Source organism: Tremella mesenterica, assembly GCF_000271645.1.
Source record: "Tremella mesenterica DSM 1558 unplaced genomic scaffold TREMEscaffold_18, whole genome shotgun sequence".
Classification (NCBI taxonomy): domain Eukaryota; kingdom Fungi; phylum Basidiomycota; class Tremellomycetes; order Tremellales; family Tremellaceae; genus Tremella; species Tremella mesenterica.
Genome location: NW_006711242.1, coordinates 38,522 through 57,046, shown reverse-complemented (window position 1 = coordinate 57,046; position 18,525 = coordinate 38,522). Strand labels below are relative to the sequence as shown.

The following is an 18,525-nucleotide window of genomic DNA, read 5'->3' as shown; positions in this document are numbered from 1 at the left end:
AATATCAGGTGTAATAAGATGATGAGATGTTGTTATATGGGGTGTAATAAGAAGGGTGAATAGGGGTAGAAGATTGAAAGACTGACGCTAAGATCCAAGCGACAGGAACGGAATATAAAGAATAGTTGTAACCTAAACCCAAACCTGGGGAAGTGAGTTTGGTATAGGACATGGTGGGTGTTGGTTGAGTAGTGCTTTGTTCCTCCGAGTGAAGGATGAATGTGGGTAGAAACGTGAAGAGAAAAAGCGATACAGAGGTAAAGAGAGGAAGAGGTAAAGAGAGAAAGAGGTAAAGAGGTAAGAAGAGGAAGAAAAGAGGTGAATGGAAGGAGTGAGGAAGCAAGGAAAGGGGGGAAACGAAAACGTGGAATGTAGCGGTTCTGTCACTTTTCCTTATCTTATCATATTGCGGTAGGGATGAACATATGAGCTTGACCCCTTACCATCCCGGGGATTGTATGGAGGTTGCTCAACAGCGATAGCTCAAGCTGAAGATCATGTGAGGATCAGCAAAGATACTTGGAAGCTTGAAGGGAATAGAAGTTAGAGACAAGATATGAGAAACATGTGGTGCATGACACAATTTACATCTCACTACTCGTCGGACCTGACGAGGTAGGTCCACCTTCGACCTCTGGTGAGATCTCAATAAGTGTTGCGTTTTGATCAGAGGAAGAGACAAAAGTGTAAAGACGGACTTCGGTGTTGTCCCATGGGTGCATCTGTGAGTCAGTCGAGGTACGCGTCCGACTGCCGGTATGGAAGGGTCCTATCGTCGTGGTGGATGCTGCACCAATTTGCCTATGTTGAGTCATGGGAGAGGGGGAGCCAAAACACTCTCCTTTAGAAAATAGATGGAAGGGCACATGTGATGGACAAGCGTAGGATTGCAGTGAGAGGAGGGGGAGGAACAGCTTACACCTGTCTTGGGGGGATACTGTCCATTTACGTATCGTAACAAATCGCCATGTGCTACCACTATCTATGAGTTTGCATCCTCATGTCAGAATTTCTTGACCAGTTTCGTTCGACGAACGAGATATTGTATCGGGGATGGAGGGGTGGGTGATAACTGACAGTTCAGTCGAAAGTTGATGCAGTACTCACCTACAATCTCCTCCTCCTCTCTATCTCTCAACCAAAGTCTTACCCTCCTCGCTCTTTCCTCCACATTGTCAGGGTGAAATATACCTCCCTTGGTGGTGAACTCGGGGGAGATTGAGGAGAAGTCAAAATCTTCGAAGATACCATTAAGTGTAGTTTTCAGTTCGGATACGGGTAGAGGTGTGTCGCATGGGTTGCTACCAATGTGAGTGACTCTCCTCCTATCTATTTCATCCTCCTCCGTCCTCCCTCAGTGATGGGTGCGATCAATTACCACCTAGACCCATATAAGACTGTCAACTTCTGATGAAAGTGAGAACGGGAGTAGGGAGTAGCAAGACCAGGAGAAAGGAAAACAATGAAAAATTAGAGAAAATACCCACGCTTCCACCTCTTGGAGAATATCGAGCAATACAACATTTTTACCTTCCTTCTCCAACCTCTCCTTCAAAGTTGCGAATCCTTTCAAGGTGGTTTCCAACGTTCGTCTCATCTTCGAGTCAGCGTTCAGCCACGAAATCGAGAGTACCTAAGCAAGAGAAAGCTGAATGGTAAGATTGACATACCGGAGAGGAGACAAGTAGTTGGGCGGTCTGTTGGATACCATCCCTAGTTCGTTTTAACAATGCTATACTTTGTTCCCTTCCGAGGTCGGTGAGGGGTGCGTCACGGACTGTGGATTAACAGCCACCTTCTTCATAGCGGAGGATTGAAGGGTTGGAGCCTTTCCAGAGGTCCGAGGACGGTAGGGAATGATCATGTTATCGTCATACACGTGCCGTGGATCGGTAGTGGAGTGAGGGTTGTAAGAACGCGAATAGGCGACTTACTCGTCCAGTCCGATCCGACACTGAGAATCAGCCATATTCAATATCATCCTTCCTCCCCGTCTTTCATGTTGAACAAGAATTTCCACGTAGCGTAGAGTTATGGTCACAGACGGAGGCAAGTGAGAGAAGGGTCAAGAGGCATACTCACTTGTGCTCCGCCTGAGCATGTCTTACCAAGTGTATCTTCTTAGTAGTCGCTGACATTTCCCTCTCTTCTCACTTCAAGGGATGATTGTTTGATATGAGAGTGAGTGATACCCCTGATGTGAATCGAAATACAGAGTGTAAGTGAGTGAGGGTGGTGAGTGAGAAGCGCAGTCGTACAGTGGGGAAAGTGGGGGAGGGCGGGCTAAAGTGTGGCTCGAATAAAGGCTACCGGTAATTTCCGACGGAACCTTTCCCCTTCTGAGCCATGACCGATGACACTAATTACTTTACATTAACTACCATGACACACCAACAAGTCGACTTTGATACCATCGACGAACTCGAGAGGTTCAGAGCGGAATGGAAAGATGAAGTTAGAAGACGACTACCTGAACCATCAAAGACCACTGGGGATACGAAGGGTCGACCATCCCGATCTCCCTTTAGAGTGTCGTCCACCTCGCAAGTCGGAGATGGATCGAGGGGTAGTGGATCAGCCGAGAAGAGGGAGAAAGAATCACAAGATCATCCATTAGAGAACACAATGAAGACAACTCCTCATGTCAGCGATGAGAAAGACCTTTCGTCACTCCTCGATCATGTACACCTGAATAACGGTCCTAACAACCGAGCAGAGGGATCTAAACGAGCTGCGAACACCCCAAAATCGGGAGGGGGGAATGTGCAAGGAGCGGAGGAAAGTCAAGCAGTAAGGATCTACGCTCAAGCTGTGGAGTATGAGCAATCAGGACGATTGAATGATGCTTTGGTTTTGTATAGGAAGGCTTTCAAGATGGATGGTGGGTTTGTCTCCTTCCCTCCTAGTCTTCCTGGCTCTGTGTTCATCCAAATACCTTTGCTTGTCTGATCTCTACACACTTCTCTTTTTTGTGCTCTCTTATCTGTACCTGATAAATGGGTCTTCTATATCAGTCAGTTGGATCTGGTACTGATCCTTCACAGACTCTGTAGATCGTTCATACGCTCGTCAAATATCCCAGATACAATCTTCCCCACTCACACTCTCTTCAACGGATAAAGTCTCTTCGTCAGCTCCGGCCGAAACACCATATACTTTTCAAAGACATATTCAATTTGGACCAGACTACGAAGCTCCCTCCCTTTCTCATTCTATCTATCCCTCTTCCTGTACCTCTACCTCAGTCGCAGAAGGTTCCTCAGCACACAAACTACCCAAAGCCATCGATCCTCGCCACCCTCAGTCTAATCATGTCCAATCACATACCGATAACCCGAACTCCCGATTGGGGATTGCCGACTCGGCTCTTCTTGCATATAGCACGGATACACATCAAATAGGTAATCAAGTTCGATTACCTCAAGAACCCCGAATGACCGAAGAGAATCACGCTATACCACCCTCCCCCCTCACAACCATCCTTCAAACCAAATCCACTACCGATCAATCTCTCCCCGATATACCTTTCTCACCAGATGAGGAAAACCTTCCTATACCCATATCACGTCTTCCGGCAGAAATGTTCGAACCGATATTCCTCCATATGGACGTGACTACCCTAGAAAGATTCGGATCAACTTGTTGGCGAGCTAGATGGTTGACTGCTTATGCAAATGTATGGAGACGGTTGGCAGAGGGAGTTTATGGATGTCGTGGGATGTCGGAGGGGAATACACCTATTCATACGCTTGGTTCTGATCTAACTATCACTCCGACATACAAGTCTGATTGTATTTTGAACCGATTTGATTGTACGAGAGAGAGTGGGGAAGGAGGAAAGGAGAAAGTTCGGGTTGAGATGGTTAACGAATGGATTCAGAAACTTGGTAAACGTCATTTGGGAGAATGGAGGACAGTGTTGATTGAAGAGGAAAGGGTCAGGTTGGACGGTTGTTATATAAGTGTATGTCATTATGTGTGAGTTTTCCTGATCCTTCCTTCATCTAAGGTGTGCCTTGTAACTTATAGTCCTCACACTCCCAACTTTTCGTATTTTATGGGGACATACCCACTTTCACTCTCAAACTACAATCCTCTCCCCAGCCTCACATCTCCGGCAGGCTGTGAAGACGGTACGTCCACACCCGACCGGGAGCGTGTACTAAGTGTTGTCGTCAACTATATTCTGACACGTTGCTCATGACCAGACGACCGGGTGCTGGGGATCAATGGGTAGCTGTGAGTCTCTCGTGCCACTCTGAATGTCCCAGATGCTGATTGTAGATCACACATATGAGTCAGTTATCCAATATTCTCTCTGACTAAGGCTAAGACATTTAGTCACATATCATCGTTTCTTAAGGTTTTATCCCGATGGAACTGTTCTGTCTTTTCTCACTACGGATCAGTGAGTGTTCCTACTTTTCTTCCAAAAGTTGTCATCTCAATCATCATAACCACCATAGAAAGCACCAAATCTGGCACCGAACGTCATGAGCAGCCTATAAAATACAGAAAGCATCAAGGACATTTCTCAACTCCTCAAATTCATTTTGTCGAAGAAGGTTTAGCTAACTCCTCAGCCCATCAGACGTGGTTCCGATCCTTCGTCCTTCCCTCCGTGCAAAAGGTCTTCATATCGGTCAATGGCAATTAATCCGATCTGACCAAACCCACCTTCCTCCGAAACTCCCCTTCACTGACACTAAAACAAATCACAACCCTTCTCATCCATCCCATCCATCCCATCCATCCCATCCATCCCATCCATCCCATCCACACCATCTCCCGCAATCGGCTATAAGAGGATCTTCATCCAAAGAAAGAGTACAAAAGAATTCCACGGTAGAAACGAATATCAAGATGACGAAAAACCGACCTAGAATAATGATCACTTCTTTACTCGAGCCTGGAAACCAACAACCGAAATACGAATTCTCCATGGAGTTGTCATTGAGAGAAACGGGTAGAGGGAGATGGAATAAAATTGATTTGGTTGAATATAATTCTTTGAATTATGCCACGGGTGAGATTTTGGGGTTGGGGTTGAATCATCAAAAACCGTTTTATTTCTCAAAGTGGGTTATTAACCTTTCGTTTATTCCTTCCTCCTTAGTATTCGACCTTTTCTTGATATACTCTGCATCATTGGTTTATCGTCTTTTCCGTTCGACAATTCACATTGGCGTATATACTTTCTATATCCCGCTTCTCATATGTCCTTGTTCGAATGAACAATGATCATCATCGTTCCATCTTTGTCATTCATCCTTCTCGCAGTGACTGGCTTTGAGTTCTTATCTTTCTCGTTGTGTACCTTTAGACAAAGTAGCAAAGATCAGTACTAGTACCCGTACTTCCAATCTTCAACAATCAACAAAGTAGTAAGGCGGGACGAGAAAGATATCACATCTATCGGGTATCATCACATGGTATAAGTCCACTGATACAACTAGAGTCGCACACTACAATCCACGTTTCTGAAATACATCTTTTCATGTTTTTTTCTTTTTGTTACTTCTGCATCCTCCGACCATCAGACCAATCGTTTCACCACTATCAGAACAACACATCAACCTTATCGCTATGAAAGATAAGTGGTAATTTCTGCCAATCAACTACACCCGACCGTACTGTCTCGAAGATAGATCTTGTACACGTGATTCCAATTTAAGGATATAATCGGAAGCTGTACATTAGCTCTTGTACTTGTACAACCACACTCATGGTTTTAGGTGAGTCTTCTCAGTGTAATCCCTTAAGACGAGCTGAATCCGAGAGAATCAGGTTGGTGAAATAGGAAAAGATGTACTGACCTTGTTGCAATATCTGTGCTTTGGTCATACCGTCATCTGCTACTGGTAATAAAGCTCGAAGACGGTCAAATCCGGAGTCTTTGTGTCAGCTCGGCGTACTACTGACGTATGATCGTCCCCTTTCACCATCTACCTGACTTCTGCCTTCGCCCAAGATGACTAAGGTTCTCGGCCGTATGACTCATCACATTGTCCCCACCACCACCACCACCACTCGATTTTGTTTTCGTTTCATTCACCAACGGAACGAACTCGACCATCACCGTGATAGACTCATGATGACGAGGAAGTAATTTTCAAACAAAGTGAAGGGATTACTGAAAATACTCACTGATACTCTCCCTTCTCCTCTGTTCAGAAAGAATATGACTCATACGACTTTTCAAAACCTTTCCACCTCTTTCCATTTGACCTGAACCTCCTAAACCTGTTCCTGTCCCATTCACACCAACATTTCCATTCCCCATAGTCACACCTAATCCGTTCCTTCCCAATTGATTCCTACCATTAACACCAGAAATACCTCTATCATCTTCCCTCATATCATGATGTCTAAAAGGAGGGTTGATAAAACCAGTTTGATGATAAGGTTGTGGATGTGATTGTGTTGAATTTTGATTTATATCCATTCTAGGTAATGATAAATGTCTTTCTCTCAATTCTTTTTCTTCACCTTTAATTCCTCTCATTCTTTCTAGATGAAGATCATCTCGAATGTCTCTCATATTCCCATCTTCTTTCATTCGAGTTCTTTCGAAATCAGGTCGGACATCTCTATTGGAAATCAAATATTCTTGTCCGTTATGTTCTCGTCTTCTTTCATCTAGAGGATGTCCGCGAGCTGGTGAAGATACAGATCGGACTTCTAATGGATTTGGACGACGTTCTTTTATTTGACGAATTTGAGTATGGGGGAGTGGATGAGAAGGTAAAGAACGATCTGGTGAACTGGATGGGGAAGAGGATAATGGGATTCTTTGTGGGAAAGGGGATCTGTCCGTGAGTTTAGATTTTTATCTAGTCTTTTCCTTCTTTCACGTATCATGTGGGTTTTATGTGTGAAAAAGAGAGTCATGTCTACGTATGAGAAGGAGGGTGACTTGTATTTATGTAGAAGGACTAGTGACACTACTTTATCAAATACGTCTATAGATGGTATGGGACAAGAGTTGATCGGCTTCAAGTAACGAATAAGAGAAAGATGCTTCCCACTCCTTTAGGGTCATTTCGACAAGAAATCGTCTTTTCCTAGTCTCCTAGTCTTTTCCCACATTCCAACCTCTACTTGATTCGGAACGAAGACGTGGGGGATAATGAGAAGGGGAAAACAATTGACCAACCTAGAATACGGATGCCAAAAGTTTCTTTCCAGCGGAGGTAAAGATCTTAACGGTGAAGGACTCAAAGGAGTTCTTTTCCTCAAACTTTCCTTGTCCGATTCGACAGAAACGGATAAAGAACTGATACTCAACCTATCGGGAGATACACCTCTTTCAGGTTTAGAATTGATATCGTAAAGTTCTTCTTGAGTTGGTTTTACAGGAGGAGGGGATGTGTATATTCTCGGGAGAGCTAAATGGGTTAGACGCATGGGTGGAGTTGGGGAATCTGGTGTTGGGAATGACATTGTGGGTTTGTTTTTTTATTGTTTTTTTTCTCTAGTGTTTCTCACTTTCTTGGGCTTGGTCGACGATGGGTCTTGTTCGTCTTGTGGTCTTTATCCAGCCTGGATTGACCCGTTGGATTTGATTGGATGGTGTGAGCTTTGGATTTGACTTGAGATGGTGTGGGTTTGTTATGGTTTGAAGTGTATGGAGTGTCGGTTGATGAGTACGATGACGAAAGGTGGTTATGATGATGAGAGGTAGTTGAGAAAGATAATTGTTGATGATTTTAGGTTGTATAGTCTGACGAATACGAAGAAAAGATACTTTTCGTTATGTATCTCTTGGAAGGATCGTCTGGGTACCTACTTGACGACGACGACAACTTCAAGTTTTATGATGACGAATTCGACAAGATGACCAATACACCGAACCAAGTAATATCACTCAAAGAACCTTTTTTATATCACTAAGATATATCTTTATCTTTTTTAAATGAACGATGAACGGAAAGAACAAGATGAATATCTTGGATCGAAGAAAGATATATGGTAAGATATGATATTGATATTGAAGTTGACAGCTGAGTTAAAGAGTCAACAAACTCATATATATGAAAGAAGAAAAAAAAAACTTCCTTCTCACACCTGCTTTCCCCCCTCCCCACATCCTTCTTTATACATGTTCAAAACCCCCCCCTTCCCCCGTACTCTCAACAAACGATGAGAACAGAATAAACTTTCCCACGTCTCCTACCTTTCCTCTATCCTACCCCCTTCCCTTCAATCATTGAAATATATTTTCTCACCCACGCACTCAAAGTTTCACACGTTCTTCCCCGTGAGACCGAAAGCGGTACATGCATGATACGTAAGACGTGATACGTGGGTAAGTGAGACACGGGGCAAAAGGTCAAAAGGTCAAAGAAACGGGTAAGGACGAAAGGGGCAGAAGATTGGTATAGGTGAATTGTTTTGGGACTAATGTTTAAGATTTTCAAAGAAAAGATCCTTTGTCATTGAAGGAAATGAAAACGAAATGTACTCCTATGGATACCCTCCTTCACCACTTCCCCCCTTGACGGCTCGACGGTTTGACGGCTCCGCGGCTCCGAACTCCCTTTTGGTCACGTTGGACAATGGAACGTGTTGTGAAGTGTGAAGTGTGGAGTGTGAGAGTATGGAGTATGAAGTATGGACGAATGAAGATTTCGAACAAAGGAGAAAACAACTTGACATCCTTTCCCCCCTTTCACTACAACCACTCTCACACTATCCAAGAACCCTCGTTCGACTTGTGGATCTCGGCGGGAAGGGCGAAAACAGAGCAAGGATACTTTGATAACCTTTAGCTCTCAGACGACACATGGACAGTAAAATCGCACGGTCAGATGACAGCAGGACACAAGGATGATTGAAGAGGTATGACATATGTGATCTTTCGACGCCCTAGTAATCCACCCATCCTTACTATTTTCTCAACCTAACTACCTACCCCACAAGGTGGATGGATGTTTTCGTCGCTTGGGAAATGTGCGAGATGTACTATGATTGACCTTCAGATGTCGTATTCTTACCTGTCACTAACCTCCATTCCATCACCCTTGACGGTCTTCGTCCAACAACACAAGTCACCAACACACCCATACACCCTTTCCAGAACCATGACATGCTACATGAAACCGCGTTGCTCCAAAACCCGTGGATTAGACATACGATATCATGCATGTTTTGACCCCTCGCCCCTCTTGCCCCTTAACCCCTTCATCTTACTCATACATTATTCACACGATCAGATTTACCTCCGAAGAACGACGTGTGAATAAACGAAAGATTGAAACTTGTTCATACTACCATCTTCACATCAATGGAGCGTTCCCCTTCAACCCCCTCGACCCCTGGCTCTCTCAATTTCGAACTACTACCAACTCATGAACCGTTCAAACGCTTCTTCCACTTCATCCCTCTCTTCACCCCCTTTCCCGTTCACCTGCACCTGCTCGGAGGCTAATTCATCAGCTTCCCCCCATCCCATGCCGCCTGGGGCATCCTTCGACCATGTGTCCGATCGAGGAGCAATACAAGGGGAGGGCGAACAATCTTCAAAGACCGGATAGACATGTCCTTGCCCCTGATTATCACCAAAGCTTCCGACCGGATTCTCACAAGTTCCTTTGACATCGATCGCGGCTCCCATCGAAGTCGAAAGGGGGGTATTGCGATAGTTCAGATGGTATCCGCTGGCATGTCGATCGTATCGCTCGCCGGGGTGACTGGGAGGTTGAGATGTGACAGAGGGATATGATCCTTTGTCATTTCGTTTCTCCGAAGTTACGGCGAAAGATCCGAGATGATCGAGATCATCTTCGTCATCTGCTTCCCACCATCTGATAGGTTCTTGAGGGACGCTCGGTGGAGCAGCGGACGAGACTCGAGGAAAGAGGGGAATGGGCGGCGGGAGAGGTTCGAACAAAGACATGTTGAGTATGGGTGACAACGATGGTGATATAGGTGGCGATGCCGATGTCAGTTGGGTTTTCTGCAATGTAGCCGAGTCGGTCATCTGAGCATTGATTGCCCCATATGCTTGCGCGGAGGTCGACAAGTCCTGTCGCTCCTTCGTAACCTGCGGATGGGGGATAGACTGAGGGGTCACTCTACCACGCGTGTCACTATTGACCGTTACGAGACGACGCCGCTTGACCGGACCGGGTTGAACACATCCATTCTGGCGACTGGTCTTCTTAGTGGAAAGGTCGGCGAGTTCGACCTCTGAAATCATTTCTTCCTCTGTTTCTGAGAAAGGTGATGATGTGGGGTTCAGAATGAACCGATGAGCAGCATCGGCACTGACGACATGTCTCTGGGGCTTCTTTGAGGACCCCTGCGGCGCTTCAGTCGGTTCTTGACCAGCTGTCGAAGCTTTTCGTCTCTTCGTGCCGTTCTGTTGAGTAGCAATCGTCGCATTCCCCTGGGATTGTTTCTGTTTCGTTTTTGTCTTTGAAAGCCCAGACGCGGTCGTATTCGTGTACACGGTCGAGTCGTGTGTATCGGTCGGGGGTACAAGTGGACTAGCTGATTTGTTGGTCAAAGGAGCAGCATGCATTTCCTGTGTAGATAGGTGTGGAGATCGCTCGGTGTCGGGTGGTGGACCTCGTCGGGCTCCTCGTTTTGTATCCGTTTGCAGCTGAGACACGCCTTGCTTGCAACATGCATGTGCACAGACCTTGCGATTCCGACAACGATGGTGACACGGCATCTGGCTCACAGCCTGTGTCGCCTTTCGTTCACCGCTGCCTCCGATGCTTTGATGATTATTGTCAGAGTCCTGATCGTCAGCATAAGAGACATTTCCAACAGGGAGCACTTACCTCATCTTCACTCTCCTCTTCCGTCTCGATTTCTGGGAAAAGATCCGCGTCAAGCTTCGGGTCGTATTCCACTCGGGTGGCACAACCTGCCACTTCGTCCACTAGGGAGTCAGCGTGGTATTTATAAGTAGAGTGGGAACGTACCTCCGATATAGGCGATGATTTTATGATCCGGACGTTCAAGCGTAGCTTGTATAGTGAAAATCCTATGTTGATCGTTAAGCTTGGACGTTCTTAGGGTCAGCGCTCATCGATAAGGCGTCTTGCAAGGAAAGATTAGGATCAAAGACTGGGAAGGGTGTACCATTGGGTAACACTCACAGAGCCTTTCGGAGGTCTATCCACATGTCATCCGAACGTAGAAACAGTATGGAAAGGTTGTGTCTCGGTGGGGGCCGGTAACGTCGTCTCCCATTACCTCGAGCGGCATTGTTGCTGGGAGTTTTCGAAGTTTGAAGGATCTTGACCCGAAACGTGACAATTGGGTACTTCCCTTCGGTACTGACCTCGGCGGTTCTACATGTCAACGTGACCCTTGGAGTTGTCGGTCAAACGAACGAAATCTCGGCCGTATAGCGAGGCATGCACTCGGCATCGACATGCACCTTATTATGTCAGTACGTATCTTCAGGCAAAAGATCGATCTCACCGCGTTGGCAAATTGAAAATCTCTATTGAGGAAGTGGGCCAATTCGGATACGTTGACCGCAATGAGAGCATCAAAATCTGACAGTGAGTGCTGGTCTTCAAGCCTCATTTGAAACTCACTATTGATACCTTTACTCCTCAGCACTTTGATTGATTTTGGACCTGTCATAAGTATCGTCTCGTAAATATTGACTTACCAATGCTCTCAATCTGTCGGAACATGGAAGCTTCATTCTCCCATGCTTTCCCAGCAACAGCGTGTAATAACTGCAGAGCTGAACGACAGGCTCCACCATAGTGCTTCTCTTTGGCGACAGACACGATCGCTTTGATCGTCAGCAATAGTTGAGCAATATGGCCGACTTGGACGCACCTCTTGTGATACGGGTTGCATGTTGGAAGATGGCCATGAGATTCTTGTGAGGCGATGCGTTCCCACTACCGGACTCGTTTTCTAAGTCGATATTGGAGAAGCAGACTTGAAAGTATAGGAACACTTTGTCCCTGTGAGTCGTCAGCCAAGTTCCCAAAGACAGCGTTCAAGATTTACGCATATGACTTCACCGGCTCGTCAAGCGTGAAACGAAGCTCGACATTTGTTCGGAGCTTGTTAAGAGCCTGACCTTCTCCTGGCCGAATGCGAAGATCCTCATACCTGCACTGTCAGCTCGCACATGATGCATCCGCTGACTGACTCTTTGGCGCTGGACAGAATCTCTAATAATTCCCTCAGAGTTGCACGAGGCTTCATGCCAATGATGAGGACCATGGTTTCGAATGCTACTTTAAGCTATATCACAAGGGCCACAATGTAATCACCTATGAAATTCTCGCTCAGGATCCTGCCGATTCTGACGTCAGCGACAAAGACAGTAATTCAAGGACTCACGCAGTGAGAGACAGCCCCGGGCGATGGTAGTCGGCATCATCGTCGCCATCTTCGTGGGTCACAAAATCATATTCCTCCAGAGCCTTCAAAGCGCTCTGGTTCTTCAGTTACAGTTCATGCAGGGTGCTGAACCTACTTCAACATAATGATCTAGCCATTCTTCCCAGGATGTTCGACTGTCCTTATCTTTCAAACCCGGTATCGCATAATGCCTTGGATTCTGTTGAATACGTATGAACAGAAAGGAACTACTTCGTCAGTAGGGACGAGTCCCAATCGCGCACCTCTTCAACCAGTCTTGTGCAGTCTTCAGGTCGGTGATGGTACCGAGGCCTATTTCACTGTTTATATCTGATCGTCAGATGTGTGAGCGGAGAGGGAAATAGAGACATACGCTCTGTCAAGTTTTGGTGTCTGTAGAATTCAGCACGATGCCATGAGCATGATAGTCCTCTCACAGACAACTCTCCAGGACGGTGTTTGAGTTGAGCTTCTCTCGGTACTGCATGTCAACAATGGGGTCATAAGGCTCAAGAGGAATTCACTTTACTGAGTTTGGACTGTTCGCACATGACCTCTCCATTAGCGTGACAACCTAGGTGACGATGAGCCTACCACTACAACCCCGGACTTGTCAAACTGCGGACGACCGGCCCGGCCCATCATTTGCTTATTCAATCAGCGCAGATCTGGGGGTCACATGACACTCACCTGGATCTCGATATCACTGTACTCCTTAAAACCCGTCGCTCCTCCCTGCCATGTCTGAGTACCTTTGATAACCACGGTGTGAGCAGGTAGATTGACTCCAACGGCCAAAGTCTGTACATCAGCAGGATGTAGAAAGTCCAGGATGTGACTAACCGAGGTGCAAACGATGAGATGCAGTTTTTGCTCCTTGAAAGCATTCTCGATGTCCCGCCTGTCGGTATAATCAAGCCCCGCGTGGTGGACTGCAATACCACAATCAGTGAGTGCGGCGACTTGTGTGTCTTTCAAAACCAGCTTAGATCTGTACTGTTGGAATGATGATCACTTTAGGTGGAAGACTCACCCAGGAGGTCTCCAGGGAAGAGGCTGATATTTGACGCGTGCCTCTGTGTAGATCTTATGGACATATTGAGCGGTTGTCAAACACGCTGGACCCTCAGCACGGATGAATATTGTTATATGAATAAGCTTACATCGACGAGTGGGGCAGAAGACCAAAGCGGGTTTGGCATCACAGTGCTTGAGTAGTATGGGGAAAAGAGATTTGTCAAGTTGAGGGCTCAGAGCCCATTCGTTACCTCCCTCGTAGCCATAAAAATGGCGTGTCAGAGGCACTGGACGGGTCTCCTCTCCGAACTGGATAAGTCAGCAATGACATGTGAATGTCTTGTAGGGACTCACTTTGAATACTTTGGCCATAGAGAGTTTCTCAACTCCGGTGGCAGAGTCAGGGGCCTCATCTCTATCATCACCATCACGATCAGTGAGGTATGGTGTGGTGATAGTAGTGTTCGTTGCAGCTCCAATCCACCTAGCCACATCATCAACGTTGGGCACCTGTGGGGTTCAGCTGACATTATCAAAGAGCAACTCACTGTGGCACTTAGAGCGATAAATCGAACGTTGTCTGCTCTGGTTTTGATTCGTGAGACAAGTACTTCTAGTGTCGCTCCCCGGGTCTCGTGCAAGAAGTGCACCTGATCATCAACGGAATGAAAGCGGAGATCGTTGTACCAACCTCGTCTATCATCACCAAGGCCAGACGACGGAGAAGGTGATGACTCTGGGAGCGGCGTCGGGTTAGTGAGTCCCACTTTTCGGGCTACAGCATCAGCTTATCAGGATTCCAGACACGAAGGTGACATACAGTTGTAACTATAAGGTTTGCCGTCCTCAAAGCGGTGGTTATCTCGTTGTATGACCCGGTGTCTCCAGTGACCTCATTACCTGCTTTGGTTAGTCACTCAATTCCGCTTGATGTGAGATACGGATATGTCATGCCATGATACTCACAGAGCCACCCCAATTGGACAGACTGAAACCGCCTACTCCAATCACTCATCCTTTCAGAGCAAAGTGCTTTCGTAGGGGCCAGATATACTGCCATGGGTGTCATCCCAAATGTTTCTTGACTCATCATGCGGAGGAAGGCGAGATCGAACACTGTGGTCTTCCCGGAACTGGTAGGCGCTGAGTGTCAGATGTTGATCCAAGTGGTTTCGAGGTCGACTGACCAGCAATGACTAGGTTATCGTCACCATTATACACCTTGTCGTCAGAGAACATAAGGGTCAGAAGTTTGTGTCTGACATACAGAATCGAAGACCTTTGTCTGCATTGTGTTGAAAGTGGCAAACTCGAACAGCTTGCAATGCGGTGCGGCTGTAGATCAGTAAGAGCTGTGCGATGGTGGAGAGGAATACTCACGAACATCAGTGACGGGCTTCTCTGTGCCGGTTCGAGTCACATATTCACGTCGTCTCTCTTTGAGGTCTTTGTCTTGGGCTTTGCGACGATTCAGAACTTCGATAGTTGCAACAGGCTCATCGTCGTCAGCTGCATTGGGACTGCTGGAAAGTTCTGACGGTCAGCTACTGACAGGGGCCATTTTTCGGTGTTCGAAACAAATCACGTAAAGCACATCTGTGCAGCTGGCGAACGAAAAAGCGAACAACTTCACACTCCGGACGAGTGACTGTGGCGGACTCATGGTGTGGTAGGAATAGGAACGGATCAATCCGTTGTCAAGAAGCACTTACCTCGTTGAGTGGGCTTGCTAGCAGCATCTACAGCAGCCAAAGCATCTTCGTCCTTCCACATCTCATCCCCATCATACTGATCGTTATCTTCAGTGACCGGGTCCGCTCCAAAACCATCGTCTTCTCGCCATTGCATCGGGTGAGCAAGATCGTTCGGGAAAACCTGAGGCCACTGTGATGAAAGCTCAGGCATATTGGTGAGCTGCTGCTGAGCTGACCTTTGCGGCCGTTGTGTCGAGCTGGAGACTCGCGTGTCCGTTGAGACTAGTTCCGATGTATAGGAGCGAGCAGGAGGAACACCAACTAGTGGAACATAGGATGATGAAGTCTGGAAGGGATTGGGTGAGGGTATGAGAGCAGAATGGAATCGATGCGGGGTGGGGGTGTCAAATGCTGCTGAAAGATCAGTTTGTAATCTGGACACGAAAGGTGTCGGGTGAGTCAACAGTCCGACGTGTGAGAGACTCATAGAAGGTGACGTAGTAAGAAGGAGTGGGCAGTCAAAAAAGGAAGAAAAAAGGAATGGAGGTAGTCGATTAGGCGGATAGAGGAGAGAAGAAGTAGAAAGGTAATCGCAGAAGAAAAGAAAAGGAAGAGACGTACCAGGAGTGAAAGTATCAGATGAGGGTACCTGGGTATAGTGTTCTTCCACGTCATTCATATCATCATAGTTGTATCTGGGTTTGGCGACCTCTGCGTTCAGCTGCCTCAATACCTCATCCAAGGGGATGATTGGCTGTGTCATGGTGGATGTGAGTGTCAGCGGGTGTGGGGCAAGGCTCAGTCTCAATGAACGTTTCGAGGTGAGCAGAGAGATACCAATAGATGAAGAAGGGAATGATGGATTGAGAAGAGAGTAGAGAGAGAAGAGAGGCAAAAGAAGGGAATGTGGTGGGGATAGTGCAATGGTGGGGGAGCAAAGGGATCCGTGCGCCGAAACAAAAATTAGTCGCCACCCGATCGTGGGGAATCCAGTCATCTCTATTCGAAAACGACGTCATAGCCTTGACATGGCGTGTACAACCATGCATTCTACAGCTTATTTAGTGATCTCAAATACAATCTGGCCGTCAGCTGAATGTACTCTGTATATCCTTCCACCCAACCGTCTCATACATGAGGTGATCCGGGGGGGAACAGTCTATCGTGTAGGAAGGAAATACCTGGTACACCCTTGACTCATGAAGTGGTGCACGTCAGGAAGGGGAGCAAGCTTTGAATGGGGACAAGAGACACAACCCACTTTGCCACTATTCTTATTCGCTTCCATCTCTTCATGAGCTTTCCTCACATCCTTCCAATCGAACACCTCATGAACTTCCACCTTCATTTCACCTTTGACAATCAAAGGTAAAGCTTCATCCCTAAACCTACCCAATAAATTCCCCTGATAATTCTCATCCCTACTTCTCAAAGTGGTCCCCCGAAGGGTGAGACGTTTGTACAGTATAGGAGAGATGTTGGTACCTTCTGCCAAAGTGGGTCCGGAGAGGAGAGCGAGAAAGATGAGGGTACCGTCTCGACGGAGGAGAGAAATGTTGGAAGTAAAGTAATTACGACCGACGAAATCAATAATGTGGTCTACTCCGTCGGTATGTTTCTTGATTTCTTCTTCGAAGTCTGCATGAAGCGTCAGATATTCATCTTTCATATTCAACACTGAAGATAATGAAGAGACCCCGGATTTCATCGCTATCTATTCCTCTGTTCGACTACTTGGACAGTACGAATCTACATTTAGTATATCTAAGTATCCGAAGTGGAATCAGGATGGCGGGTACAAGGGCAAGGTGGCAGAAAGCGAAGCTCTCGTCGAGACAGAGTACACAAAGACGAGAGAGTGGCGCATAGGATGAGATAGTGGAAAGCACCAAGACCACCACTCACTCTGCTTGCGATAGTTGATAGCCACCACTTTGTCCGGGTGCAACCTATGTAAGAAATCAACTTTTTCGTCCGTCCCACATGTGGAGAAAACCTTTTCTGCGCCGCCGACATGGACTGAGGTCAGTACTAATAACCCAAGCTCATAAAAAATCATTCCTCATGAACAAGATGCAGCGGTGAAGTTAGCATTTGAGTAAGAATTGGGTTAGGGAGAGGCATGGTGTTGGTGAGAGAGAACGAGACTCACTGGCAAGCTGTATAGCGGCTACTCCTACGCCTGAAGCGCCCTGCCATCAGCATCCTGTCCATCTCACCAATGAAAACATCGAAAAGAGCCTAAGTCATGACTCACAGCGTGGATCAGAGCTGTCTGTCCTTTCTTGAAAGATCCTTCCACGAAGAGCGCTTGGAAGGCTGACGGTCAGCATTATTCACCAATCATTTCCACGATCATCTTCTCCAGGCGCTTATACGACTCGTACCCGTGAGCTATCGGAAAGATTGGTAGTATGATCGTATGACTCCCTGCAGAACCATCATATGATTGGTAGTGGGAAAAAAAGTTGAGTGGGGAGATATTGGTGAAAGAGGATTGACTAACCTGTCATCCAACATTCGGGTAAAGCGGCAGCTTCCACCCAAGATAATTCTTTTGGTTTGGTGATTAACATGACTTCTGGACAAACGATATATTCCGCATAAGCGCCCTGTTATCAATAACAGCTTTGGGCCCCTCACAGTTTTTTGGACGGTTCTGATCGTCTGGAGGATTCTTTCACACTTTTGACTTCAAAGACCCGTTGAACGGATAGAACACAATCAGGGGAGCTGTGACTCGCCCATCGCGTATCAAGTAGAGGTGGGGCAAAAGATGCGGAATGAGTGACTTCACACGTCAGATCTAGATGAACAGGCAAACTTGTAACATGTCAGGTGAAAAATGGACTGAAATCTGAAGAGTATAAGATGATCTCACTCACACCATATGCTAAACCAAATACTTCTTCTCCAACTTTCCTCCCACATCCTTCCCCAACTTCCGAAATAACACCTGCGAACTCTACGCCTAGGATGGTCTTACTAGCTTTAGGAGGTAAAGGATATTTCCCTTCTCTTTGTAAGATATCCATGCGATTCAGACCGAATGTCTGTGGTCAGTCGTTCGTCCTTCTACCACAATTACACGTCCACCGTCATGATACGGTGTGTTGGGTCCTGAACTTGAATTACCGATATACAGTGTGGCCGGGTTCCATATGTTGTTCCGATCAGTCAAGGTATCACCGCAGAAGAATGAGGGTAAGATGATAGTATGGTAAGGGGTACGACTGATCGGAGGGATAGAAAATAAGAATCACCTTGATCTGATAATTAGTCCATAACATAGCTGGGGTAAAGACGGAAACTCACTTTCACCTGTACTTCCCCTTTCCCAGGCGAAGGAGTGACTTCTTCACCCAAGTAAAGATTCTCCGCTGGACCACTACCATCTTTTATAAGAATCGCTCGCATTGATATAGTCTGTGGTGCAAGTTGATGACTCGAGCGACGTTGATTGAAG

At 46.5% G+C, this 18,525-nt stretch overlaps 5 protein-coding genes across 5 annotated transcripts; 1 reads left to right on the top strand and 4 right to left on the bottom strand.

Moving 5' to 3' along the window:
• Positions 1-584: 584 nt before the first annotated feature.
• On the bottom strand, positions 585-2,138 carry TREMEDRAFT_35661 (uncharacterized protein; the record flags this gene model as incomplete). The annotated part of the gene is made up of 7 exons (XM_007008049.1): positions 585-722; positions 920-982; positions 1,112-1,301; positions 1,488-1,597; positions 1,671-1,777; positions 1,935-1,954; positions 2,083-2,138. 7 exons carry the CDS (start codon positions 2,136-2,138, stop codon positions 585-587), a joined length of 684 nt encoding a protein of 227 aa, XP_007008111.1.
• Positions 2,139-2,415: 277 nt separating this feature from the next.
• On the top strand, positions 2,416-5,079 carry TREMEDRAFT_22085 (uncharacterized protein; the record flags this gene model as incomplete). Its single annotated transcript, XM_007008044.1, has 8 exons — positions 2,416-2,534; positions 2,784-2,921; positions 3,382-3,713; positions 3,849-3,978; positions 4,209-4,250; positions 4,334-4,408; positions 4,584-4,642; positions 4,808-5,079. Coding segments are annotated over 8 exons (1,167 nt in total), but the record flags the coding sequence as incomplete, so codon positions are not given.
• A 539-nt stretch (positions 5,080-5,618) lies between these two features.
• Positions 5,619-7,443, bottom strand: TREMEDRAFT_65985 (uncharacterized protein; the record flags this gene model as incomplete). The annotated part of the gene is made up of 4 exons (XM_007008086.1): positions 5,619-5,689; positions 5,817-5,894; positions 6,148-6,809; positions 7,157-7,443. The coding sequence occupies 4 exons, from the start codon at positions 7,441-7,443 to the stop codon at positions 5,619-5,621; spliced, it is 1,098 nt and encodes a 365-aa protein (XP_007008148.1).
• Positions 7,444-9,340: 1,897 nt separating this feature from the next.
• On the bottom strand, positions 9,341-15,822 carry TREMEDRAFT_65984 (uncharacterized protein; the record flags this gene model as incomplete). Its single annotated transcript, XM_007008085.1, has 31 exons — positions 9,341-10,747; positions 10,791-10,891; positions 10,935-11,023; positions 11,112-11,306; positions 11,349-11,395; positions 11,440-11,516; positions 11,559-11,600; positions 11,636-11,764; positions 11,812-11,942; positions 11,989-12,093; positions 12,134-12,218; positions 12,258-12,289; positions 12,328-12,422; positions 12,464-12,575; positions 12,612-12,678; positions 12,722-12,829; positions 12,975-12,996; positions 13,039-13,149; positions 13,192-13,339; positions 13,382-13,466; positions 13,512-13,674; positions 13,720-13,875; positions 13,914-14,015; positions 14,057-14,140; positions 14,186-14,265; positions 14,332-14,508; positions 14,553-14,586; positions 14,633-14,700; positions 14,746-14,898; positions 15,078-15,473; positions 15,681-15,822. The coding sequence occupies 31 exons, from the start codon at positions 15,820-15,822 to the stop codon at positions 9,341-9,343; spliced, it is 4,743 nt and encodes a 1,580-aa protein (XP_007008147.1).
• A 294-nt stretch (positions 15,823-16,116) lies between these two features.
• On the bottom strand, positions 16,117-18,476 carry TREMEDRAFT_70350 (uncharacterized protein; the record flags this gene model as incomplete). Its single annotated transcript, XM_007008084.1, has 8 exons — positions 16,117-16,140; positions 16,321-16,697; positions 16,965-17,078; positions 17,212-17,251; positions 17,317-17,378; positions 17,566-17,671; positions 17,945-18,112; positions 18,375-18,476. 8 exons carry the CDS (start codon positions 18,474-18,476, stop codon positions 16,117-16,119), a joined length of 993 nt encoding a protein of 330 aa, XP_007008146.1.
• Between the last annotated feature and the right edge of the window lie 49 nt (positions 18,477-18,525).